Source organism: Yarrowia lipolytica, chromosome 1F (assembly GCF_001761485.1).
Source record: "Yarrowia lipolytica chromosome 1F, complete sequence".
Lineage (NCBI taxonomy): Eukaryota > Fungi > Ascomycota > Dipodascomycetes > Dipodascales > Yarrowia > Yarrowia lipolytica.
This window is the reverse complement of record NC_090775.1, coordinates 305550-330648: the sequence shown is the minus strand read 5'-3', so window position 1 is coordinate 330648 and position 25099 is coordinate 305550. Positions and strand designations below refer to the sequence as shown.

The 25099-nt window shown below is 49.3% G+C and overlaps 10 protein-coding genes across 10 annotated transcripts; 4 read left to right on the top strand and 6 right to left on the bottom strand.

Annotated features, from left to right (window-relative positions):
- Window positions 1-1946: 1946 nt before the first annotated feature.
- Window positions 1947-2225, bottom strand: YALI1_F03284g (uncharacterized protein; the record flags this gene model as incomplete). Its single annotated transcript, XM_068283225.1, has 2 exons — window positions 1947-2120; window positions 2172-2225. 2 exons carry the CDS (start codon window positions 2223-2225, stop codon window positions 1947-1949), a joined length of 228 nt encoding a protein of 75 aa, XP_068139326.1.
- A 1461-nt stretch (window positions 2226-3686) lies between these two features.
- Window positions 3687-6134, top strand: YALI1_F03269g (uncharacterized protein; the record flags this gene model as incomplete). Its single annotated transcript, XM_504888.3, has 1 exon — window positions 3687-6134. One exon carries the CDS (start codon window positions 3687-3689, stop codon window positions 6132-6134), a length of 2448 nt encoding a protein of 815 aa, XP_504888.3.
- A 2974-nt stretch (window positions 6135-9108) lies between these two features.
- On the top strand, window positions 9109-9381 carry YALI1_F03215g (uncharacterized protein; the record flags this gene model as incomplete). Its single annotated transcript, XM_002143065.3, has 1 exon — window positions 9109-9381. One exon carries the CDS (start codon window positions 9109-9111, stop codon window positions 9379-9381), a length of 273 nt encoding a protein of 90 aa, XP_002143101.1.
- A 374-nt stretch (window positions 9382-9755) lies between these two features.
- Window positions 9756-10089, bottom strand: YALI1_F03205g (uncharacterized protein; the record flags this gene model as incomplete). Its single annotated transcript, XM_068283224.1, has 2 exons — window positions 9756-9985; window positions 10050-10089. The coding sequence occupies 2 exons, from the start codon at window positions 10087-10089 to the stop codon at window positions 9756-9758; spliced, it is 270 nt and encodes an 89-aa protein (XP_068139325.1).
- Window positions 10090-10602: 513 nt separating this feature from the next.
- On the bottom strand, window positions 10603-10906 carry YALI1_F03197g (uncharacterized protein; the record flags this gene model as incomplete). Its single annotated transcript, XM_068283223.1, has 2 exons — window positions 10603-10759; window positions 10803-10906. 2 exons carry the CDS (start codon window positions 10904-10906, stop codon window positions 10603-10605), a joined length of 261 nt encoding a protein of 86 aa, XP_068139324.1.
- Window positions 10907-11171: 265 nt separating this feature from the next.
- YALI1_F03153g (uncharacterized protein) lies at window positions 11172-15284 on the bottom strand (the record flags this gene model as incomplete). The annotated part of the gene is made up of 1 exon (XM_504887.3): window positions 11172-15284. One exon carries the CDS (start codon window positions 15282-15284, stop codon window positions 11172-11174), a length of 4113 nt encoding a protein of 1370 aa, XP_504887.3.
- A 729-nt stretch (window positions 15285-16013) lies between these two features.
- Window positions 16014-17003, bottom strand: YALI1_F03136g (uncharacterized protein; the record flags this gene model as incomplete). Its single annotated transcript, XM_504886.3, has 1 exon — window positions 16014-17003. The coding sequence occupies one exon, from the start codon at window positions 17001-17003 to the stop codon at window positions 16014-16016; it is 990 nt and encodes a 329-aa protein (XP_504886.1).
- A 904-nt stretch (window positions 17004-17907) lies between these two features.
- On the bottom strand, window positions 17908-18648 carry YALI1_F03120g (uncharacterized protein; the record flags this gene model as incomplete). The annotated part of the gene is made up of 1 exon (XM_504885.3): window positions 17908-18648. One exon carries the CDS (start codon window positions 18646-18648, stop codon window positions 17908-17910), a length of 741 nt encoding a protein of 246 aa, XP_504885.3.
- Window positions 18649-18830: 182 nt separating this feature from the next.
- Window positions 18831-21260, top strand: YALI1_F03118g (uncharacterized protein; the record flags this gene model as incomplete). Its single annotated transcript, XM_504884.3, has 1 exon — window positions 18831-21260. One exon carries the CDS (start codon window positions 18831-18833, stop codon window positions 21258-21260), a length of 2430 nt encoding a protein of 809 aa, XP_504884.3.
- A 1829-nt stretch (window positions 21261-23089) lies between these two features.
- On the top strand, window positions 23090-24442 carry YALI1_F03075g (uncharacterized protein; the record flags this gene model as incomplete). Its single annotated transcript, XM_504883.3, has 1 exon — window positions 23090-24442. One exon carries the CDS (start codon window positions 23090-23092, stop codon window positions 24440-24442), a length of 1353 nt encoding a protein of 450 aa, XP_504883.3.
- Between the last annotated feature and the right edge of the window lie 657 nt (window positions 24443-25099).

Genomic DNA, 25099 nt, shown 5'->3' with positions numbered 1-25099 from the left:
GTTGCTTTTTACGCTCAGAGATCGACAGGACAGCCAAGAGCAGTGGTCGGTAGGCGAGTGCACTTGGAGGGACTGCACGTGGAAACAGAGCACCCAACGTCCCACGACTGCCTCAAAAGAAATTCCTGTACGTATAGGGTGCTCGTACTTGCATGGACCACGATAGAAGGAGGGAGATAACGGAACATGTGGGCGCGATGCATCAAGCACGAGGTACAGCAAATTGCACGTGAAGCAGCACCTGTCCGTTCAATACCACGGATACTTTTCTTTTAGATCCGAGATCATAGTTCAACTATCGGTAGCGTGTGGGCCCGGTACGAGGCGATAGTCAGTCTTCTTCCAGGTCCAATTTGGACCAAATTGGTAATCTTTCAGCCACAGACTCCAAGCTAATGGTTATGCTCTAAGAGCCGGGCTCCGGGAAGGGGCGGAGTATGCGAATACGGCGTATATACAAGGTAGACAGTGGTTTAAGACGGAGATATTTTGACCAGTGACTTATTCGGCGGATGATGATATGCTACTGTATTGCAGTATCGTAGGTGGTCGATACATAGTGTACATGCAATGTCGTCGATGTCGTCGATGGCAGAGGCTACTGTAGCTTTGAAGGCCGTTTTGAGACTCGCTTTCGCTCGTCTCTTTGCGACATTGGAAAAGTAACACAGTTCGATTGGCTGGTTGACAGGTTCGGTTGCATTGAACCCGTGGAGTTGCGAGCATGGGTGCTTCTTCACATGAAGCGCTGTCCAGCGTCCGCCTTGCTCCCATCATGGATAGCCCGATTTTCAGATCACCGCTTCTAGATTTTCATGCCACCTTCCGCAGTGAGACGTCGAGCCGAGTTACTTAGACCTTTGGCGCAGCTCTTCGGCACTCAGTTACGTGGAGGCCGATCATAGAAATAATGGTGAGACACCAGAAGAGCAACATACAAGTACGAGTACTGCAGTGGGGTTAGCGTGCACACGGCACGATACTCGTTTCTACCACAACCCACGATAGGCTTCTCACAGCAAGCAACCATACGAGTATTATAATAGCGATCATAGTGTTCTGCAATTGTGGGGAAGCTTCTGAGAGAGGAATAGACAGTGGGGGACAGACCTCCCCCAACCAATACACACCAGTGGACAGGACTAATGTGCGTTCCTTGTACTGTAGCTTCCTTTGCCAAAGGTACCCCCTCCACGCCGAAACAGCCGGTTGCTGTACACAAGATACCAGCTGGTTAGCACCCACGTGAATAGCGATTAGTGATTTGCCTATTGGGGCCATTTTTTCGGACAATCGGTGGCTCGCTGGCACTCTGTCAGACTCTGAAGACACCGTGGAGCTTACACGGAAAAAAAATCCCCGAGCGATCTGGCAAAGCTGCTTACCCGTGAGAACTTTGTTGTCGTACTTGCCAGTTTTTGCGTGGAGTCGGGCCTTTTTGAGGTATAAACAGAGTTGGGTGTAGGGACATTGGAGACGCTCTAGTCATGGAATAGACGGGCTGAAGAAAGCTCGAGTGTCAGGTACCTACGATATCTGATGCTGCAACCAAAACATTTCTTTTTATCCAATCGTTCTCCTGTTTCCGTGGTCCAAACTGTTGAGTTGGGGCTTCTTAACAAGAACTTGACGTCCCTCAGAGTTGGCACTTTGGAGAATTGAAGCTTATGTCTGCTAAATCCAAAGGCTGTCCATGTGTGACTTTTCTTGGGGATTCAGATGGAGCTTACCCTACCTAGAAAGTGCTCTCTCTGACAGACAGACTGACATGGCCGTCTGGACGACGGAGAGGAGAGAGTGCTACCTACGCCGATGCCCCTCAGCCAATTTACGATGGCAAATTGAAAACAAAATAAAAAAAAGAAACAAAATAATAAAAACCAAATAGCAGCGCCAAGGCGGTCCGTATGCTGCACCCAGCTGAACGGGGGCCTTCAGCTGCGGATTTAGTGCACCGAACGGCCAGATGGCAGTGTTCTATAAATAACTAGAAGTAGTGCTACTGGTAGCCAAGATGGGACTTTTCCCAAGTGCCCATAATGTTTACCTGGTTGGCATTGTGCTTGTGCGACGACAAGTTGCCGTCGACTTCGGCGCGCCTCTTGTCCCCTGACCTTGTTCTCGGACACGCCGTTTGAAACGAAGGAACCACCTTAGAGAGGCCGCTTCACATATGCCGCCTGCTGGCCCTGCAGTCCCACCCTCGTCCGCTCAAGAGTAAACATGAGAACGGGATTTAACTGAGGGTTGGGTCTTTGGGGGAGGGAGAGAGAAAGGGACAGAAGCTGACGTATGATTGCTCATCCACATTTATACGTATGATAGGTAATTGCGATGGGCTGTGCCATGCCCTGGCCCCGCAGGCAGTCGACCGGATGGGCTCAATGGTACTGGCTAAACAACGAGTCTCTTGTTTCACCACTGCTTCTCAATCCAGTAACCACTTGTGCTCGATCCAGACCGGACCCAACCTTCTTGTACATCATGCACACGAAACGGTATTCCCGCTCAAGTAGGTAAAAAATCAGTGTCGGCATCCGCATTCATGTCAAGTGGTTATCACCCATGTCCTTGTATCTATGACGTTAATAGGCGATAACTCAGGGCCCAAAGACCTCCAGGGCTACCCTGTTAGCCCTCGGATGCCGGCCGCAAACACCACTAACACACGATTCACGTTCAACCATCTGAGACAAGGGCTTCGGCTTCGTGGAGGATTCCGCTTTTCAGAGCCTGAAAATCCACCCATTAAGGTATTGGGTTTGGATATTAGTCTTGTTCACCGTCGTCCAGGTGCAGATGGACTGCGGGTGCGAAAAAATGCGGTGTGGGAGAGTCGTAAAAGCAAAACTGAAAAGTGTTAAAAATGAAAAAGCGACAATTGGAAGGACAGAGAAGGAGAGAGTTGTAGAGGGCCACCCGACCACCGTGAGTGGTGTGGCAACCGAGGTCTCACCCTCCAAGCACACGTTTCAGCTCTTTGCGGCAATCTGAGACCACTTGCAATGTAGTCACGGCGCCTACTGGCGTCCTTTTGCCGTGGTCGGGCCAGACGAGTAGACTGCGATACTAGTCCCCCAACCAAACATTAACTATTGGGCCAACAACAAGGGAGGGAAACCCATGTATGATTCCGCTCTTTGGTACTTCGTCCCAATCAGGTCGGGTGCGCTTTCTTGCCTTTCACTTTTCCACTTTTGCCCTAGCCACTCGCTTGTTGCACCCTGTTGCTTAGCGTACTGAGATTATCTCCCGGATTTTGAGTTACCAATTCAACCTCTTGATAATAACCATTAGAGTTTTGGATAGGGCCTTGGTGAAGAGTCTTATTAGCATTACCGAGCCCTCACCTTTCACCTCCAGGTGACACTTCTGAAGAGGTCCTAGACCCGTATATCCTCGCCCCCACGCTTCAGCTGACACCCGTGTCACACCAACCTCTCCTTCTCCGCGATACCTCTCGACCCTCTCATTGAGATCACCACCATCTTTTGCCTCTCTGAACAAGGTCAACACAGAACCACTCGACCAACTCGATTACTCGATTCAAACGCCAAAGCCCCATTTCGACCCCATAGACCGATAGACCGACTTTTTCGACACTGGCATAAACATCGACACTTTCCCTCCGTTTATAACTCGTTCTCTTGCGTTCTCTTGTCCACGAGCATCACACAACACAAGCCATGACTTCAACGCCGCCACCAGTCACAGCAGACACCCGAAGTCGCAGTCGCAGCTTGTCCAACATGTTCCGGGCACGCAGTAACACCGTAGGAAACGGCTCCTCGACATACGGGCCGCCACTTGAGCCTCTGGAGCCGCCACGACTGTCGCGACAGCGGTCTCTGCAGCTCAAACACAGCGACTCCATTCCCTCCTTGTCCAAGGCTTTCCACAAACACACCCCAAGTGTGGTTGGAGGCACAGCGACGCCACCTAGATCACCTGTGGCAAACGAAATGGAGTTCCGACCCTTCGACATGAAGGCTGCAGAGATGCGGTCGCCAGCGGACTCAATCCGATCGATTGACTCTCTGCGGTCCTCAGGCGAGTTCAAACCCTCTCCCGGTATCCCACCTCCCTCACACAGAAGTATGCTTCTTCACAACATACCCCCTGCCGTTAGTCACCCGCCCCGTCTAACCCCTCGCTCGCATCCCAACTCGGTGTCCTCCACGCCACAACTGCAGCCGTCGCCCAAGTTTCTCAGGGATACAAACAAGGCTGACACTGTACCTATCGTGCCCACTTACAATACTGCTCCGCAGCAGCGACCAGAGCTGTTGAGAGCAGGAACAGACGCCCGATCAGCCTTGGACCGATCCTCTTCTTACAGCGCTGTCGACGCCAGGGCAGCTGACAGATTATCTTTTGCATCTTCATCAATCTATCAGTCGCCCGTCCAGGCTGGTCCCTCTACCAGCTTTCCCGAAGAGGTCGACGAGGCACGAAACTTGCTGCCTCCTCTGCCCACACCCCAAGACTCGTCCTTCCCCAACTCGCCATCAGACGACTACGGGTTCAACAAGGTCTCTGCATCGCTGCCAGTGTCGCCAGCCCAGACTCGTCATGCATCCATCGAGTCAGCGTCTCTGGCATCCGACTTCGACGAGCTCTCCGTTGACCAGCGGTCCAACCGCCAGCGGTCTACTTCCATCCCCTCGTGGATCCAGAGATGTGACACCTACACCACTTACAACTCCGAGTCGGACTATCACGACAATGACGGCGGTGACGGTGACAACGAGGACTTTGACGAGAACGATGACGAAGGTGACAACGACGACGAGTCCGAAATCGACATGCAGGCCTTCTCAATGCATTCGACCGCAGATTCAAATGACCTGTGGGAGTCCGGAGCTGAGAGCTGTCCTGCCGCTCCTGAGGTGCCCAGCATCAAGGAACGGCGATCTTTTCGAAAGAAGAGAGGCCACAAGAAGCTGCATCTCCAGCTGAGTGGTCTGGGAAGTCCTTTCCTCAACGGCAGTTCGTCAACTTCCGTCAGTTCAGCACCTGCCGCACCTGACTATGAAAGCAACAACAACAACAACAACAACAACAATAGCAATGTGGGTCTGGGATTCACAATTTCGCCCAACTCGACCCCTCTTTCGTCTCTCTCGTCATCCAAGCTCCTCAAGAACTTTGGATCAACGCTCAAGAGAAAGGTTTCCAACACTCCCAAACCTCCCAAGCGAAGCCAGTCTGCTACCGCAGGCCTGGCCACCGTTCCGGACGTGCCGCCCCATAGTGAGAGATCCTCCATCTCCTACTCCACCGCTCCGTCGGTGTGGGGAGGCCATGGTGACGACGACAACGACAAGGAGCTGAGCGACTACTTTGACAAGGCAATGGAGGTGATTGAAGCCGTCAAGCGAAAGCGAAGCTCGCGGGGCAACAAGCGACAGCAGCAACAGCAACAACAGGGCGTGAAGTCTTCTCATTCTCCCGACTCGGATACCCATGACGACTCTCTCTCAGAGTCTACTCACTCGCATTTCCGACGACAGTACCGAGGCGACTACTTTGGCATTGAGGGTGCAGATGCATCTTCTTCTAATCCCACCTCGGTCATGTCGACTCCTGCTGCTGTTTGCCCCGTCAACTCTACTGCATCGGCCCCCGGGGCCACCCCCTGCACCCCCTGCACGCCCAACTCATTGTCAGCTCTCCGAAAGGAGATCTATGACGGCGTCCCAACCAACGAGTACGCCGACCTAACTATCCGAAAGCACCACGCGTCGACCAGCCAGAGCTCCACCGAAGGAGAGGGCACCATGTCCCCTCGACTGGGCTCATCCGTATCTTCTACGCACGACGGAGTTGCCACTGGCGAAGGAGGAATCCTTCCCTACGAACTGGCTCCCACCGAGGAAGAGTGCTGCAACATGTCTTCGGACGAAATGACTTGTCGGATGATTGCCTCTCAGGAACTGTTTGAGTCTACTCGAAAGCGCCTGGCTGAGTCTGGATGGTACGATCAGAGCCAGATCGACGAGATTCAGAAGAACGGCCGTCAGATTCACGACTCTTGGAGAGCTCTGATTGACAAGCGGCAATTGCAGGAAAAGGCGCAGGCGGCTCAGGCCCAGGGACAGCCTCAAAACGAGCTTCATAATGTTGCTCGCTAGTTAATTTATTTAGGTATAGAATGGTACACACACACAACGACGAAAGCGAGTAGCGAAGAATGTATGGATAACTAGAACACCCGATGTATGCTATTCTGAATCTAAGTACCTCTTGGATTCCAAGCTGTATTTCCACAGTGTCTCAAAGCAAAGCTGTTGATAAAGAACAATATTATGGATACACTTACAGGTACTCCACACGTCACTTTCCACTACAACTAAACTATAGTAGCTATAAGGGCAATTAAGGAGCGGCTTGGGGAGCGAGTTTCATGTCTGCTAGCCAATGTCATTATTTTCTGTGAACACGAGGTCGTCAGTTTGACATGTCACACACTATTCGTTAGTGGGACGGCTAAAGTAGCACCAGTTGTAGTTCCATACTCGGATTGGCGGACTGTGAATGTACCACTGGGGTAGCAATTCGGCACGTCACCGGGAGTCAATGCATGGGAATCTGTAGCTAAACGTTTGGAAGCGTGAAGACGCGCTATTTTTGCGATCTTTTCGAGATCACAGTGGTTCTAAATTGGCGTGGTCCTACTGGTACAGTAATGCTCGTAGTTGAGCTACTCTACACTGTATGAAGTGTCACAGATACTCAACTAGTGCCGAAAATACGGACTAATTAATGGTGACGGAGTAATCGAGAAAGACATATTGGGATCCTTGCCACGAAATATTTCCCGGAATACGGAATATATCTCGATAAATATCGATTCGGGGTGTTATTATAGGATATATAGACTCTGTTAGAACCATAGGTCAGGGGAACAACAGGTCTAACTACAGAATCAACAAACTCCCAACAAACATATTTAAGGTGTGCATGGAAATCACGTGACTTCGTAGTGTATGTAATGGGGCTCAATTGAATCGGAAAATTAACAGCTTTTCAGCGAAGCGGGTTGCACAAAAATTTTCGGTGGCGACAGTCGTAGTTTCCACTGATGGGCTCGACAGAGTTGGAAGCGTCACGTGACTTAATTGGGAAAACTTTTCACCTGTGCATTAATGGTGGCGAAGACTTTATGATTTGGGGATTTTCTTGGGAGATCCACTGTTTGGGCAAGTGGCTGATTAGGGTAGATTTCCCCATGGTCCCGATTGGTAATCCGACGTGAAGTCCGAAGGGCCAACCGCAATGACGAAAACAACACCATGGTGTATTAATTGCAACGGGAAAAGTGTACTCAGTGCTACGTAGAAAGTGGCAAACAGATGACCGAGGTTGCAGTCTGCGCAGTCTGCGGCTGTATGGATTGTATCAGAGTGACGGATTTGTCATTTCTTCTCGTTTAGGCAAATATATCCGCTGTGGTTCGTTATTCATGGCACAATTATTCGCTCCTCGCTCTCGTCCCTATTCCCTCTTCCCGGGGAGTTCCAACGGTCGGTCCGCGGTTATTAGCTACAAAATTTGCAGCGGCTACTTTATACGATTCGCATCGAAGTATGCCTGTGGAGAGTTTGCCCTGGTGCGGCGGTTTTCCGGGTCTAAGTGAGGAGACGCAGAGCACTGAGTCGGTGGGTATCGATGGTAATCGATCCAAGAGGTGTGCAGTCGGTGGCCCGGTTATTTCTGTTTATTGTAGGTAAATAGCTACAAGTAGAAATAACTGTAGAGTGGCAGCATAAACAAGATGAATCCGGGGAGCACAAGCGAGAGTTGAGGGGAAACGAATCTCGCTTGCCTCGGTTCCCATTGTTATCGTACCAGATATCTTTTACGCATGATATTTCAGTCTTGTCTCTGTCTCTCATTCCTCGTGTTTGGAAGCCATAATTTTTAAGTATGGCTTTTTCCTCTCGATTATACAACGTTCATAGGCTCGGCGGTCATGTCTATCATCAGGAGAGAGCTGCACGTTAATCTGACAGGCCAGAATCCCAGAGATTGCTGGTTGCAACGCCCTATAGACTTTCACCACGTTGGCACTGAGTGCATTGTGGGAGCATGATGCGGATTTTTTTCAATCTCGCGCAGTACACACGCACTCCTGTAGCACAACCCCTCTCTCGTCTTCGGTGTGGAAACGACGGTGTGCGGCTAAAAGGGAGGAGAGAGAGAGCATGGGTTTATGGAAGGAAAGACATTGCGAGAGCAAGAGTGGGGAGAGCGGGTGAAGTGAGAGAGGGCCAGGCCAGCTGTTGGGAGTTAAGGCAAGTATGACACAGGAGGGCACGAGTCACTCAATGATTGACAGTGAAGTGTCGTAGTTTAATCCCACTCTTTCTCTCTCGATCGTATAATCACGTTGTCAGAAAAAATCTACACAGCCAAGTAAGGGGCTGGGACGATCCAGGCTTACGTCAGTTGACATTGTTTTCCCTATATCTCTCCATCAACGGTGGACTACGTCAGTGGCATGCCTCAGGCTGTTTAGACGTGCACTGCATATCCCATTAGCCAACCAGATAGCGGCATCCGATGATAAGAGTTGATAGAGTTCGTGTCCATGAGGAAATATTAACAGACACAAGGGAGCCGTGACGTAAGCCATGGCGGATTGTAAGCAGGTGGATATTTCTTGGTGCATGAGAGATGGCGTGTTTTGAAGCAAAGTGGACCCAGGAGAAGAGGAGTTTGACCTCTTTGGTAAGGAGAATCCACCGTTTAGAGTCGATTTTCCGACGGAGTATTATAGATAGTCCTCACACTAGTTTCCTCGGAGGTATCGGATAAATTCTTTCTCCACAGGCAGTACTGAGAACCGTGCCAGCAAGACATGGCACAAAGAATTTTGGGTTTCAGAGATGGGTGAAAAATACTCTATTTCCAAGTGGACTAGCTGCTTTGCACTTTGTGTTTTTGAGATGCAAATCACCCAATACTCCTAGCATCAGTATATGGAACTGGATTATATATAGCGTGCTTCCTCCCCAGTGTGTCTTCTTTCTTCACACTCAAGTCACTACACAACCACTACAACCACTACAACCACTCTCCCACCCCCTAACCAACACACACACAATGCTTCGAATTGCCCGAATTGCCCGACTCTCTGCCCGAGTTCCTTCTCAGGTCCGAAACCAGTCCACCGTCTCCTCTTTCTCTGAGTACCGAAAGCTGGCTGTCCAGAACGGTCCTCTCGCTCAGGTGCGACTGGCCTACCCCCGATCTCTTTTTGCCGAGACCTACGATGTCACTGGCGAGAAGAAGAACAACACTCAGAACGGCGTTGCCGAGTCCGCCTCTGAGAACAAGGAGTTTGAGGTTGTCGAGTCCACTGGAGCATCTGCCTAAGTAAAACAGGTACGTGATACACAATCATTTGATATGATTCTCACGAACACCGACTTTTATTTATTGCTCACGACTAACGACTCACACTCACAACACATCTGCGGATTCCGCCCATATACGAAATGTATCTGTATTTATTACAAAACTATAACTAAGCGAGTAGCGATTAACCGATTCACCGATTAACCGAGTATCCGAGTATCCGAGAGCGAGAGTTCCTATCTGTTCACGACTCTGTAAAAAACTATTCCTTCACGCGGATCACAGTGCAACATTTGATCACATTACTTCTACAGTAGCTACTTGCAACATCAACTCAGTGCTTTGTTGTCTTGGTCGATGGACATGTGATGCTACTGTACGACGTTAGGATGCTAACGTGGGGAGTCGAAAATCACGTCATACAACTCAATTGACTTCGACAGCCTGTCTAAAACACTCTCTGACGGTCTCTGCAACCCTGCTCTTGACATTGCTGTGACATGACCGATCTTCAGGTTCAACTTGTCACAAACCGTGAAGATGACGTGATGTGGCACATGTCCAGTAGCCTGATACCGTTGTCCCACATGAGGCGGGGACAACCTTAAGCTCAATGTTTTGTCTCATAGCTTAGGTGAAAATGCGGTGGAGTTGGGAGCGAATCGTTTGAGAGGGTCAGATAAGACTTGCTTCTGAATCGTGAGGGGCGGCGACCACAAGTACCATACTCTTCCAGGTACCCCGAGAAGCGTCAACAGTGGTGCCTTCAAGCCCCCCCTCCACCTCTTCAACCGCTCGTGGTACCCCCACCCTGACTATCCCCCACTCGGAATTATAATCCTGCTACTAACAGTTTTATAGTGCAATAGTTACTGTATCTGAACTAAGCATGTCCTCAATTGACAAGTCAACTGGACCGCAACCTCAATTCACCACACCCCACACGCTGCGCGTCTGCTATTGGTCCCAAAGGGGTTCCCTTGTTCAGACTAGCTTGTGTGGGTTTCCCTACAGATCACCCCACAAATTATCCTTCAATTCTCCTCTCGCAGTGCGTCTCGCAGCGGTTGTATCTCCATAACTCCGACTACTGGTCGTAAACATTTCGTTGTGTCAGTCTGGATAATATTTGTGAGACGTGTCTGTCAATATCTCGGTTCAAAGACTGCCAAGAGACATGTGATTGCATCAGCCAGGAGTGCCGAATTGAGTTTGCCGCACTACCATACAAACAGCAGCTTACAAATGGTCGCGAGAAATGGGTGGCAAATATTGGCGACTGGCAGACAATAGTTGACGGACATAGCAGAGTTGGCAGCCAAACAAGCAACAATAGCCGAACCAGTTTAACACCGGGGAAAACATCCGATCAGAGGTGGGAGCCGCACTGAAATTACTGATCACAAATCAGCAATTACGATTCCAGTGCATCCAAGAACTGGTACAAGCTATTTACTGTACATTGTCGACTGTCACTGTCAATACAGCACGCAGGGGTCTGAAGTAAGATGGCAATTAAAATGTGACAGCGGCGTATCCACATCAATAGCAATATCGTGTCATACCAGTTCTAAATCCCTTCGATATAATATGTCACCTTGCATGAGTTATCGTGACTGTATGCGCTGTGATTATCGCGATGTTATCGTGGGGCTGCATAAAGAATAGAGCTATGTACTCTTGTACAAGTATATACAATAGTCGAAATTACATCGTCCAATCATTCTCATAAATTGAACAATTACATTCCCCCTAGTACAACCCAATACTCTTCCTTATTTAAATAATTCATATACATTCGCCATAATTTAATGCTCCGAGAGCAGCTCGTTGACCAGCTCATCCAGAATCAACAGAACCAGTTGTCGGTTGAGGATGGGGTTCTGCAACATCATGAACAGGTTATGAGCGGCGTACTTGGAATTCGAAGTGCCCACAACCTTGGACGAAAAGTCCACAATGGCGGCCTCCAACAGTGTCTTGGCATGGTGCCGCGTAGACGTCTTTTCATGGACACTTCGAACTTCTCCTGCACTCCTGAACTTGCCATCTGGCCACACATTGTTGAGAAGCAGCTGCAGATAGTTGCTGACACTCTGCTCGTTAGCCACATGAGAGTTTAGCGAATCTCGAACCCGTCGCTCGATGGTTCCTCCAAGGAGCTGTTGGATGACAATGACAATGGCCCGCCCTCGTAGAATGAGACCGTCTCCCCGATCCAGTCTGAACAGCTTTACAAACAGATCAGAAATGGGTTTCACAAATGTAGCATTGGAGATCTTGGACTCCTTCTTGGGCGCCGCAGTGGTGGCGGTGCTGTTAGAGGTTCCAGAAACAGCTGAGGCAGTCGCAGTTTGAGTCGACTCCGAAGCCAACGATGCAGAACTGTTGTTGCTTCCATTGGCTCCAATCATGTTGCTGTTGAGAGAGTCAGACAGAAGCCCGTCGTTGGCAAAGAAGTTGGTAGCGACTCGGAGCTCGTCTCTGAGAGAAACCCGGTTGTCAGCATCAGCCCGAAGACCCTCTTCTGCCACAGACTTGTACTTGGTCACGAAATTGTGAGACGACAAAAAGGCTCTGTAGGCCACCGAGTTGCAAATTTCAGGCATTTTGAGCAACTCCCGAAGATATGCCTCTAGCTGGACCTTGCGCGAATCGACAAACGACTTCTGATTGAACTTGATGACCACCTTTTTCTTGGGGAAGGGAATGCGAGAAATGTAGGGGAAGGAACGAATGAGATGCTGATGAAGCTGGAGGAAGTGCGAGTATCTTCGGGCCACAATCCAAGTGGCAGAAGACGCCCCTTCCTTGTCCGAGTCGTCACCGTGCCGAGTCACCTCCACAAGGTAGACTACAAACTCATTACCCATCTTGTCGTGACTGGACACGGCGTTTTGAATTGCAATAGCAGATCGTCCATAGAGGCTGTTGTCTGTCTCCTGCACAATGTACTGCTGTCGCTGCATCTCCTTATTGTTGATCTCCCGCTGGAGCGATGAGACCGACTTGGACAGAATGCGAATCTCGTTGGTGTTGTTTGTAAGCTCGGCCTTACGCAACAGTGGCTCCAGCACCTTAACCTGACCCTTCAGCTTTTCAATATCGATAGTGAGAGTCTTGATAGCCTCCGTCAATCCGAGATCACCGGGAGAGGCAAAATGCAAAGAGAATGACTCTTCTTCTGGAGGAATTGCGTCAGCTGTGTCCAATGCCTTGATCTGATCTTCATCCAAGCTTTGTGAAAGCGATGCCACCACAGAAGACTGGACCTTCTCCACATCACTTTCATCGTAATCCGAGTCATCAAACAGCTTAGAAGCCGGTCGACTGCCCTCAAACAGTTTAGATCCGGGCCTACTTCCTTCTTCCAACAGCTTTGAACCGGATCGTTTGCTGCCAAAGATACCAAAGTCGTCGTCATCATCAAAAAGAGGATCTCTGGTGCCAGATGGAGAGTCCATGATAGACTTGAGGGCGGCCTGAACAGCTTCAGATTGCGAAAGCTGGGACTCTCCAGCACTAGTAGGTTGCTGTGGAGGAGGTGTAACAGGTCTTGAAGTAGCCTCATCATCCAAAGAAATCAGAGGTGCTGATTGTGGAGCAACCTTTTCAGACTGAGATTGTGTATCATTGAGATCAATCAGCGATTTGTCAGCAGCAGGCTTTTGAGACTGATCTAAAGACGAGTAATGGGAGTTGAAGTCGTCATTTGCCTCCACATCAACCCCATCCAGCAGACTGGTATTAGCGCCGTCAAATTGATGATGGGAGTTCCGCTTGTCTTGGTGGTCGTTGTGAGACGATCTGTCACGCTTCTCAGGTGAACTCTTGGTGTCATGATGCGAAGACGAAGCCGAAGACGAAACAGGCTTCCTCTTTGGAGTATCGAGCTTCTTGAACATATCAGTAACACCCCACTTCTTCTTTTTCTTGTGGTAAGCTGCAATCTGTTGCTCCGTGGGTTGAATAGCCAGGAACTTGGAGAACAAATCTGACTTTTTGAAATCCTCCAAATCGCACTTTTCAAGCTTCTGGAAAGCAGCATGCTGGGTTCGCAAAATACCCTTTCGTGCCTGTCTGTACTGGTCCATGGTGGGGTGCTTGGATTCAACAAACGTTCTAACATCGTTGAAGCTTCGAGGATCAACCACCAGCTGAGGACCCTCCATATGGCCCTGGAAGTACATCTCGTAGATTGTCTCCACGTCATCTCGAGACTGCTTCAATTGGGAGGCAGTCACGCCAACAGGAATGTCTTCGTCATCGGACTGGTCCTCATTGTCGAGATCCAGACCCTCCTGTGTCTTACCCGCAAATTCCTCAAGGGGATCCTTGATAGAGTTGACCGTCAGCCAGAACTGCAAAAGAACCATTCTAGACCGCTGGTCGGCAAACTCCATGAACCACTGCAGACACGAAGGATCATTGAGCACGTCTGAAAGACCATACTTGAGCTTATCATGTCGAAGAGCCGCCACAATATGCTCTTCAGACATCGAAGAAGATGAAGAGATGGTAGACGACGCAGTTGCAGTGGTGTTCCTAAGAAATTTTTCGAAAGCGTTGAGGTTATGAGGCTTCTCTGAGATGGACGCAGAGGAAGGTGCCGAAGAAGGAGCGCTGGCACTGCTAGCGATACCAAAGTCCTGCAGCTTAGCATCCAGAATGGATTGGGCTTCTCGAAGGCGCCCAGAATACAGGCCGGATTCGTACGAGCCAGAAGCCTCCTTATCGAGCCGTTGAAGCTGGACAGAAATGTTGTATCGGAGCTGTTTGGCTTCTTGGGCTGTATCGATAGCCTTGATTTTGCGTATAAACCTTTCAAAGTCTTGCTGTGAAGCTGACGGCGACAGCTTGATTGGCCGTTTTTTGGGAGTGGCGGATCCTTCTGAAGGGGCGGGGCTTGTGGTCTGAGCTGCAGAATGTTTATCCAAAGCGTCTCTCACCTGCTGCACATTCCTTTTATCCTCCAGAGACGGCTCGACGAACTTGACCAGCAGCTGGTTCCACGTGTCGGGGTCTGAAAGCGTTCCACTGACGACTGGAAAGAGAACTGTACAAGCCAGAATCTCTCGCAACAGCAAAACAACCAGTTTCACGTTGCGTTCCTCCACAGGCAGAGTACGCAGCAACAGTCGCTGACTGACTCCACGAAGCCATTCTTTCCCACGGGCTTCATTGTCCATGTCCTTCACGGCTACAGCTGGATGTGGATGCTCAGAGACGTTCTGGAGGAACTCTGTAGCCACAGCAGCATTGAACTCATGGGACTCGGTGAGTTTAGTTCCAGCTCTTTCACGCACAGTCTTGTCGGCGGTCACAAAGTCGGTGAAATGTGTCTTGACAATAGGCAGCAGCTTGAGAATGAGAAAGACGGCCAGATCTATTCGTTTGAGTCTCAGAGACAACTCCTTGGTAATGGATCTCAAGGCAGTATCGATCTCATAGCCAAACATGTGGTCTGTCTTGCACACGTTGCCGAACCATGCCATGACAAAGTCCCGCACAATGTACTCGATCAACGTGTCGAGTGAGTCGCTGATGATGAAGGAGTTCGGTTCGATGGGAGGTAGTTCTGCGGGCTCTGTGGTGAGCTCTGTCACGTGGCGCTCCCATACCTCGGGCAGCGTGAACCCGATGGGCTTGAACGAACCCGAGGGGTGTTCTATGCCTGTCGAGTAGGCTCCATTGGTCGAGTTGCCGTTATGCACATAGAGCAGGGCCAGCACCAGGACGACAGCCGAGAGGAAGCCCAGGAGCACTCCGAGAGCCAGCGAGCTGAAGAGAATTCCCCGGAGTGCCACCACTAGCACCAGTCCGCCCAAAATCCACAAAAACTGCCCTTTTTGCTGAGGTCGGGGCTCGATTGAATCGCTCATTTCATGGTACAGGTAGATGAAAGGGGGTGCATCTTCCATACATGGATAACTTTGTTATGCGCGCATCAGACTGGAGGCGGTGACTGTGTGTAGATGAGTTTGTAAGGGGCCTTGAAGACAAGAGAAAGACACGTGTGTAGCCATAACCTCTCATTATTCCTTGTTACTGCTTCATTTTCCTAATTACGTAACTGAACCACCACGTATGACCTCCCGAATTTGTATTGGCTCACTACTCTGCGCGTCTCGGAATAAACCTGCAGAATGGCAAACGTCACGGTGAACAACCATCGAGTGCAACCTTGAGGCTGGCGGGTGATCAAGACACTTATCGTACTTGTATACAGACCCACATATACAATTACTTGTGCTTGGTGGGAAGCATTAAGTAAGAAAAAAAAATCGCGCCAAACTCCGACTCAATCACATGCTAGAATAGGAGGCATGGCTATGTGGGGAAATACTTACATACTGTATCATCCACCGGATATATGAACCTCACCAAAATAGGGTTGACAGCTGTAATTATCCGGAAGGAAATAGTGTAGTTACAATACAGCTGGAAATACCATTGTGAGGGTAATTGGCGGGGACTTGCACAGGTTGTATGCTTATCCGTCATTACTAGGAACTAGAGAGGTGTCATGTGCCAGTTACTCGCTTCAATCAATCAAATAACATCTATACAGATCAGTGGGGTGGGGGTCGAAAAGGGTGGAAAAGAACAATGTCTACTCGTAACAATCTCATCACTGCTAACCAAGTGATTTAACCATTCATAAACTCTCCACCAAGAGTAAATCCTCGATCTCCAACAATCTTAGTACTCTTCAGAACATCATCAATCTCCTTGAGAGTCTCGGCCGACAGAGTGAGATCATTGTGGTTCTCCTCGAGCCGAGCAACAGTGGTGTTACCTGGGATAGGGATGATGGTTCCATGGCCATTGTGGTTAGATTGAGCCTTGACCCATGCAATGGCCATCTGAGGAAGAGGAATACCGGCCTTGGTGGCCACCTCCTTAAGTCGGTCAACGAGAACGAGATTCTGTTTCAAGTTTTCCTCCTGGTACTTGACCATGTGCTTTCGGGCGTCTCCCTCAGGCACATCCTGGGTGCTCTTGAACCGGCCAGTAAGCACGCCAGAGCCCAGAGGAGCATAGGCAGTGATGGGAATGTTGTACTTGGCACAGACTTCAGCAACACCGTTGGTGAAGATATCGGTGGCCCACAGAGATAGCTCATTCTCAACAGCAGCAATGGGACTGAGAGAGTGGACCTTCTCAATGGTGGCAGCCCCGACCTCAGATAAACCCAGAGCTCCAATTTTGCCAGCATCAACATACTCCTTGATGGCAGCGACCGTCTCCTCAATGGGGGTATTGGGGTCCACACGGGCACACTGGAAGATGCTCACAGGAACAGAGCCTCCCAGAGTCTCCAGAACAGTGTCAATGGACTTCTGCACAAACTCCTTGGAGCCATTGGGCACCAAGTTGGGTCCCAGACCTCCCTTGACCATCAGACACACCTTGTCGGCGTCTTCGGGGTACTTCTCAAAGTATCGTCGAATCAACTTGAGGTTGCCTAGTGGGTCCTTGGTACCATAGAACTCGGCGCTATTCCACACAAGAATGCCCTTTTCAATGGCTCGCTTCATGGTGGGGAAGGCAATCTCATCGGGGGTCTCGGTTTCTCTCCATGTGAAGCCCATGAGTCCGAAACCCTTGGAAGTGGGTGTGATTTTGTTGAATGTCATTGCTGGTAATGGCAGGGTGGCGAAAGAAACAATTGAGTACAAGTGGCGATTTTCTTTCTCCTAATATACCTCCACTCTTTGAATAAATGGCTGCTTAGACATGCATGCATACTCAAACCCTGATAGCCATCTCTTGGGCCTTCTAATATGGTCTGGGACAAAAAGTGGAGACTCCGAAAATTTAAAAACGAGACCACAACCACCATAAAAATGAGTGACGACAAGATAATTAATGTACAAAATCTCGCCAAAGGGGTCCATTTCGTAACTTCATGTCTGATACTCTCGATTAGAGCAGTTTCTTCGTTTAGTTGGCATTAATTGACAAGCAACGAAGAGGAAGATCAAGATGAGTAGGGGGTTCCGTTGTAAGTGATGCTGTAAGTGATCTACGACATCACACCTCTCAACTAAAAAACTCAAGCCTGGAGGGTTGCTGGTAGGGTAAATTTAGAATCTTAGTGATGCTTAATGGATGGGGATCTATTTATTTTTTACTTTCTTAACATAGCAGTCGGAAGTAAGTATTGCCGGTTGAAACCTACAGTAAGTAGGTTAGTTCTTACATACAGTATGTACAAGTAGTTGAAGATCATGTATGTACTGTATGTATCATCGCTGCTCTTGTCGCAAAACAGCGCAAATTGAAACGTCCTCAATGAACTCACTTGTACAAGTACAAGTACCCCAATGTTCAAATCACTGTTCAAGCCATTACTGTAGGATGACGCCAACCAAGAAGAGTCAGTTCTTGAGCATCCCACTTTACCTGTAGTACTGTAAGCTGCCGCCAACTGCTCCACCACACAACACCGCACACCCGCTTTAGTCTATTAGATATCATTCACTAAATAAGTCTATCATTGTGATTCTATAAATTAGTATGTCTGCTGTCCAGGCAGTATTATTTCTTGGACTTTTTGGTCTTCTTGGGTTCTCCCTCGTCTCGTTTTCTCTTCTTGGAGATAGATGCAGGTTCAGAGGTAGAGCCAGACTTGTTCTTGTCGGACTTATCCTTTTTATCCTTCTTTTCCTTCTTTTCCTTCTTTTCCTTCTTGTCAGACTTTTCCTTCTCCTTCTCCTTCTTTTCCTTCTTGTCTTTCTTGTCCTTCTTGTCCTTCTTGTCCTTCACGTCCTTCATGTCCTTTTCATCCTTCTTGTCAGACTTGCTCTTCTTGTCCTTCTTGTCCTTCTTGTCCTTCTTGTCCTTCTTGTCCTTCTTGTCCTTCTTGTCCTTTCCATTCACAGATGCATTTTCCTTTTTCTTGTCCTTTTTGTCCTTCTTGCTCTTATCTTTTGTAAGAACGACAGTAGAAGACTTGACCTCAGCGTCCACACCTATAGTGCCCTTGAGACCCTGGCCCTTCACAAACATGCGGTAGAGCGGAGAGGCGTCCTGAACAGAAGTCTCCACATGATCCCCAGAGTATTTGAAGGCGATATCCTTGCCTTTGCCTCCAACCTCGAGGTTCTGAAGAGTACCATCAAACATCTTCTCCCACCACGCATCGTGCGCTCCAGCATCATGACCCAGACCCTTGGTGTCCTGCTTGTGCTTGACCAGAATGGGCTTCTTGAGGCCGCCCTTCTTTAGAGCCTCTCCCTGCTTCCACCCATACGACGTGAGGTATTCTGTCGAGTTCATGGTCGTTGGTTAGGATGTTGGAAAAAAATAATTAGATTCGCACTTCTTTGGAAATTATTTTCTAGTACTGCATACATGTGCATTTAACCTTATTATTTATTCGAACCACTGCACCACTCGTTCAAGTAAGATACGATCATCACCAGATAACTACAAGAACACAACGCCAAATCAACGGCATAATGGATCTAGAAACGGCGCTAGAACGCATCGAGAAGGACGTCTACGATATTGAAGCACACAACAGCGCTCTGAAAGAGCTCCAGGAGCTGGGAGAGCAGGAGTCTCTGCTGGGTCTACTGGCCCAGAGCTATGCTAACGTCTATGTGGATCCCAAGTTTGTAAGCCTCCCAGAGTCAGCCGACGACGAGTCTGTTGAGCAATTGAAACAAATTTTCGCTAGTCCGCCTCCTACCAGTCTCCTGTGGCATATCAAGTATATCCAACTGCTGTCACTAGTAGGAGACTCAACAGCACTGTTGAACGCCTTTAAGCGTCTATTCACATGGCACTACCGACCTAGAGGCGCACGAATGTTGTGGGAGGAAGTGGCAGCCCACTTCACCAAGCGACTGGACGTTGACTCCGACAAGCAGCTGTTCAGAGAGGCCTATGAGTTTGTGCTGGGACTACCTCACTTTCAGCACGAACTAACTTTCTCAGAGTACAAGGACTTTCTGCACAACCAGTTCAATGAGACTGCACCCAAAAACCAGGCTTATAAGGCAGCTGTGAAGCTCATTGGAAAGATCGAACAGGATGGAGGAGAGTACATGGTGTCTCAGAGGTTCTACAATAACCAGAACGACGCCAAGTTAGTGCTAGGATGCATGATGGAAAGTGCTGAGGATGTGGCTTTTGACCCCAGAGCATGTGAACAGGTTTTGCAGTATCTGGGTCATGTGGATCTCAGAAAACTCAAGCTGTTCAAGGGTATTAACATCCATATGGCTATGAAGGAGGTGGCTACGCTGGCCGTCAGATTCTTCCCCAGAGATGGAAAGTCGTGGTTTAACGCAGCGCTAGTGACTCCGTCCACAGATGTTGAGGTTGTTTTGCAAGCTCCCATCTACGAGGAGCCTTCTAACGACACATACATTGACTGGTCATGGCTAGTTCGAGCAAGATTGTTGCATTTGGACAGCGGAGGCGTGGATCTCGTGGAAGGGTTCATTTCCACAGTGGAAACAGCCCAGTCAGGTGACGTTTCAGTCGAAAAGGCCATTATTGGATACTATTTGAGAGTGGGGCAGAGCGTCGAGTTCATTCGTGATAAGTTTAAGCAGTTAACGAGATTCAAGCCATATTCTCTTGACCTCTGGCTCATGTGGATCGATTGGGAACGTCGTTATCCTAAAGATACAAACTCCATTCAGCAAGTGTATCAGCAGGCACTCAAGCAGGTGTCTAATGGTGATTTTGAAGACGGTAAACCCATTGTCGAGTCTTACCAGAACTATCTTAGCGGAGAAGGAGCCACAGCTGTTCACAGTCTTTCCAGCAACTATTTCAATGCTGGCTTCTTTGTTGATGATCGTGCTGAGAAGGAGGAACCTCACTCTATGGAGGTTGATTCAGTGGCTACTCCTGCAGAGCACACGGACGCTCCCGTCAAGTCTACCGTTGCCGAGCCTACTCGAGACCGCGAGCATCTGACCGTCATCATGGCCAAACTGCCTGAAGGAACAACCGAAGAGCAAATCAACACATTCTTCAGCGAGTGTGGAGAACCGCGGAACTCCATCTTGAACCTGCCCTTTGCAGTGATTGAGTTTTCATCCCATGACGAGAAACTGGCTGCTCTGACCAGAGACCACAAGAAGCTTGGGGACCAGGAAGTCAGAGTCACTGACGGTTACCATACTACAGTTTACGTGACCAACTTTGCTGTGGACGACAATGAACAGACGCTTCGAGAACAGTTTGGCGCGTTTGGAGAGATTGCCAGTGTTCGGCTACCTTCCCTTAGTGTGCACAAACACCGCCGGTTCTGTTACATCCAGTTCACTACTTCTGCTGCTGCCGAGGCTGCTGTGCAGTTTGGTAAAGATAACGATAGCGGTATAGTGGTGGAGATTTCGGATCCGTCCCGAGCCAAGAAGGAGAAGAAGGAGAAGGAGTCCAACCCTGAGAGCACTGTATATATCAGCCGGCTCAATTACGATACGTCTGCGGATGAGATTGAGGCAGCGTTTGGGGAGTTTGGCAAGGTGACCAACCTGACCATCCCCAACAAGGGTCAGGATCTGGGCACCAAGAAGAACCTGGGCTTTGCTTTCCTCTCCTTCAGCACTGTTGAAGCTGCAAAGGAGAGTCTGATACTTAATGGCTCCGATATCCTTGGTAAGAATCTCTTGGTGTCGATCGCCGACAAGCCACGAAATAAGCGGTCTCGTCCTGCTCTGGTCTCCGTCTCCAAGGACCGATTTGTGCCACGTAAGAGGAAGGTTTTGGGAGCTTCGAGGGATGCAAGGGGTTCTCAAGGTGGTGCTTCTCCTTCTGAATCAACGGTTGTCTCTTCGAGTGTGAGCGGCAACCGTTCGACGGAAGCTAAACCGGAGGGCGCATCCGCCCCTAAAAGTAACTCCGATTTCCGGTCCTTCCTGAAGTAGAGTACAGGAATAATTTCACAAATCATGCGGTACTTGATTATATAAAAAGAAACTGTTGCGGGTACTCGCGCGTATAGGGTAGGCGCTTTTAGATACTGTAATATACATTCACAGATAATACACGATCGCACCGACATCTCGTACCAGTACACCAGCGCAAATTTTACGAAGGCGCGTCTTAGTGCTGTTGATACAGCATACAAGTACAAGTATCACATTCCATCTGGTCATACCTGTCACTCTTGTCACTGGCTGTCACACTAAAGCAACGGGGGTGGATACAGTTCCATACAGCCACAGCCCCTATTTGCAAGGCTGCACAGTGTGTAAAGAGAGTGAAGCGAGCTCAAATGAAAACAGATGCGATTGTATAGAGCTTGTAGATGCATAAATAATACGATTTAACGCACTCAAAAGAAATACCATGATGAATGAAAGGGAGAAAAGGGGAAGAGTTGGTTCACTCTATTGACCACGGTGCATTACTCTCAAAAGGGGTGTTTTCATGTCTCCATATTTTAAGACATGCGCAGGTATGATGACGGGCCGTGCAAGACTCACATGACTGTCCTTTCTCCGTCGTATTCGACTGAGCTACAAAACCTGTACAGTACCATCAACAGTGCGAGTGGGACCATGTATCATTTATGCCAAACTGAATCTGGGGAGGATGGTCGCTTGACTGTCGCTGAAATTGTGTTTTGGACTGGGACAATCTGAAACAACTAATCTTGTCTGGCGATGACAGGCAAGAAGCAGTGTGCGGAAACGACCTTTTTACGAGAGAAGGAATTGAGCAAGAGAGAGACAGGGATTAATGTTATTTTGCTGTACGATTGAAATGTGTGCATGGTGGCGCCCATTTATATACACCGCCTTATATCACACTGCCAAGTCCATCGCCTTTCAGGTTCTTCTGTCCTGACCATCCACACGCGCTCTTAGCTCATTCCAATGCCCCCTACCTTGTAGCTTAGCTTTGCCGATCCATCCCGATCTGCAGCGTAGGGGGTAAGCAGCCAGATCTGATTGCTTAAACGGGGATATTTCTGATAAATGAAGTCTCCAATCATGAGATACAACACATAGACCCCGTTTGGAGCAACTATACAGGGTCTACTGAGACATTTTTTGCTGCGCAAAGGGATGGCAAACCGACCCCACTGGCTCACCACTCTTAAACCTAGTTTGACGTCTAATACCCAAGCAGGATCTGGGTCTTTGTCTGAGGTGCAACTTTAACAAAGCTCATCCAGCCCAAATAGGCAGGTGCTGGTGAAAACATGCTTTTAAACGCGTCCTAAGGTTCGCCTACATTATTACCAGGCCTGTCCATTAAATACGTACTTACATATACATGTACTCGTAGCTGCTGTTTCTTCCTCCAACTTCATCTCGCGAAAACCACACCCACTCAGCTGTTCGTCGACACTCAACAACCAACTTCTACCCTCCTTTCCTCACCCCAGTCTTTCTTTACAACAGCCGTCTGACGACACTGACAACATCTAGGCACACACCTTCGCCACACATACCCCGTACTTACACGAAGTTCATTCGAATCGATCACTCGACTCCTAATCGAACAACAACAGAATCGAACTGCAACTCCTCAACGCCTCAACTTTTCGCGTTCCTCATTACCCCTATTGTAGTGTTGCACCGATATCCTCCCATACCAAGCAGCCTATTTTAGTACACTGGCCCCGAACCCACTAGTGCGGTTTTCACTAATATAGCAGTGCAACAACGCTTCGAGAAATTACTAGCCGAAAAATTAATCACGACACAACCCGCAGCCGTGCCCCACCTTTCATATATCCCACTTCATGATGTCTTACCAATCGACCAAGGCCCCACCGCCTTTTCGACGGACCCCTACAAAGTCGCCGGTACGATCCTCGTTTGAGTCAGTGTCTTCGAATACCCCACTGGACTTTTCTCTGCCGTCATACCACTCGCCTTCGGAGAAGCTCCAACCACCACAGAAGGGATCCAAGAGCAAACGATATGTCCTTGTTCTGGCCACAGCAGCACTATGTTGCTTCATGTACATACTGGCCATGTCTGCGCCTGAAAAGACTGGAAGTGATGCTCTGGTGGCCCTCAAGAACAAGGTCTCGCAGTCAACAGAGACTCTCAAGCAGCTTATCCCCGCCCAGCCGTTCGTATGGTCCGAACCCACACCCAACTTCCACAGCTACGCCATCGCCTACCTGCCACTCAACAAGAACAGCAAGTGCCGCCGACAGAGCCAGATCACTGCCGACTTTGCATCTCTGGAGGCTTCAGGCCGCGTAGAGGCCATCCGGCTCTTTTCTACCGACTGCAAGGTCATTCCGGCCTATCTGGACTACCTCAAGAATAGAGACTCGAAGAAGCGAAGCGTGGACTCCGCTCTCAAGCTAGTACTTGGAATCGAGCCCAGTGCACTGGAAACCACTTCGGATCTGGACTCCGAGGCCACGTCTCTCGAGCTGCTGACCAGATCTGTCGACGCCCAGCTCATGGACATCATCGACTCTCTGGACGAGTCTTCTTCTGCCACCGAGGCCTTTCTTCGACAGCTGGATCTGATCGTGTTGGGTTCCGAGGGCCTGGCCAACCAAAATTACCATCCCAAGGAGCTCGTCGAGGTCCTGGCTCACATCCGACAGCGTCTCGACACTCTGTCTTCCGACATTCGAATCCCAGTCACCACCTCCGAGCCTCTGGGCATCTGGGACGTGCTGACACCCAAGGAGCGACGAGACAACGTCCAGGAAATGCTTGCACGACAGGACGGAGTGCACTCTGTCACTCCCGACGACATTGAAGGCCCCACGGGTCTGTTTTGCGACTCCGTCGATGTGATTGGTTTGTCTGTCTCTCCCTTCAACAACCCTACTGTCGACGCTGCCCATGCCGGTGCCGAGGTCGAGGAGTCTGCCTACCTTGCCTCGCTTCTGTGTAACAAGCCTGTGCTCGCCCTGGAGGTGGGATGGCCCTCGGCTGGTTCGGATAACGGCAACGCCAAGACCGGCAAGGACGAACAGCTACAAGCCGTGTCTAGTATCACTGCTGCTGTTGAGCGAATCTCCGGCAAGCCCCTGAGATCCGTTTTGTATCAGTACTTTGACGACGAGTGGCTGTCCGCAGACGAGGACTTTGCCCGCCATTTCGGCCTGAAGCGGTTGTTCTGAACGACAAAACAGTAACTAACTTATAATGACATTATGGGAACGATTGACCCAAGGTCAGCAATGAACCCAATGAACCAATTTTGTCTACCTGGTAGATTTGTCTACCTGGTAGATGTGTCTACTACAGGCAATGTAGACAGACCTTCATAGAGAGTACAACAGTGCACACTGCAACTATCTTATAGCGTGACCAGCGTACTCGTACCGGCATCGGCACTTGAAGAGCTCTGCTCCTGTCATGTATCCACGCTAAAAATGGATCTATATTCTGAGAAGCGCAGAGATGATGTCATTGCTCCTGGCATCGTATCGACCCTTTTCCTCCTCGTATCCAATCTTCCCCGCCTGACCACTTCTAAATACAGATTATGTTGACGTCATAATGTGGCCCTTCCTGTCTTTCTCATGTTTCCCCATCAAACACTCATCGGTGCTTATTATGCTATTTATAAAAACGGCTATTGGGGAATGCTTAATTATATGAGACATATCCATCGCAGCCGTTTCTGCGTAAAGCAACAAGCCCTGAATGCGGATACAAATATACACATGGCGCTAATAATGCAAAAATATGATACTAAAAAAAGTCGTTAGCTCATCTGGCCCAGTGACTGACATGATCTCCTACCTATTTATAACACCACCTGCACGATGACG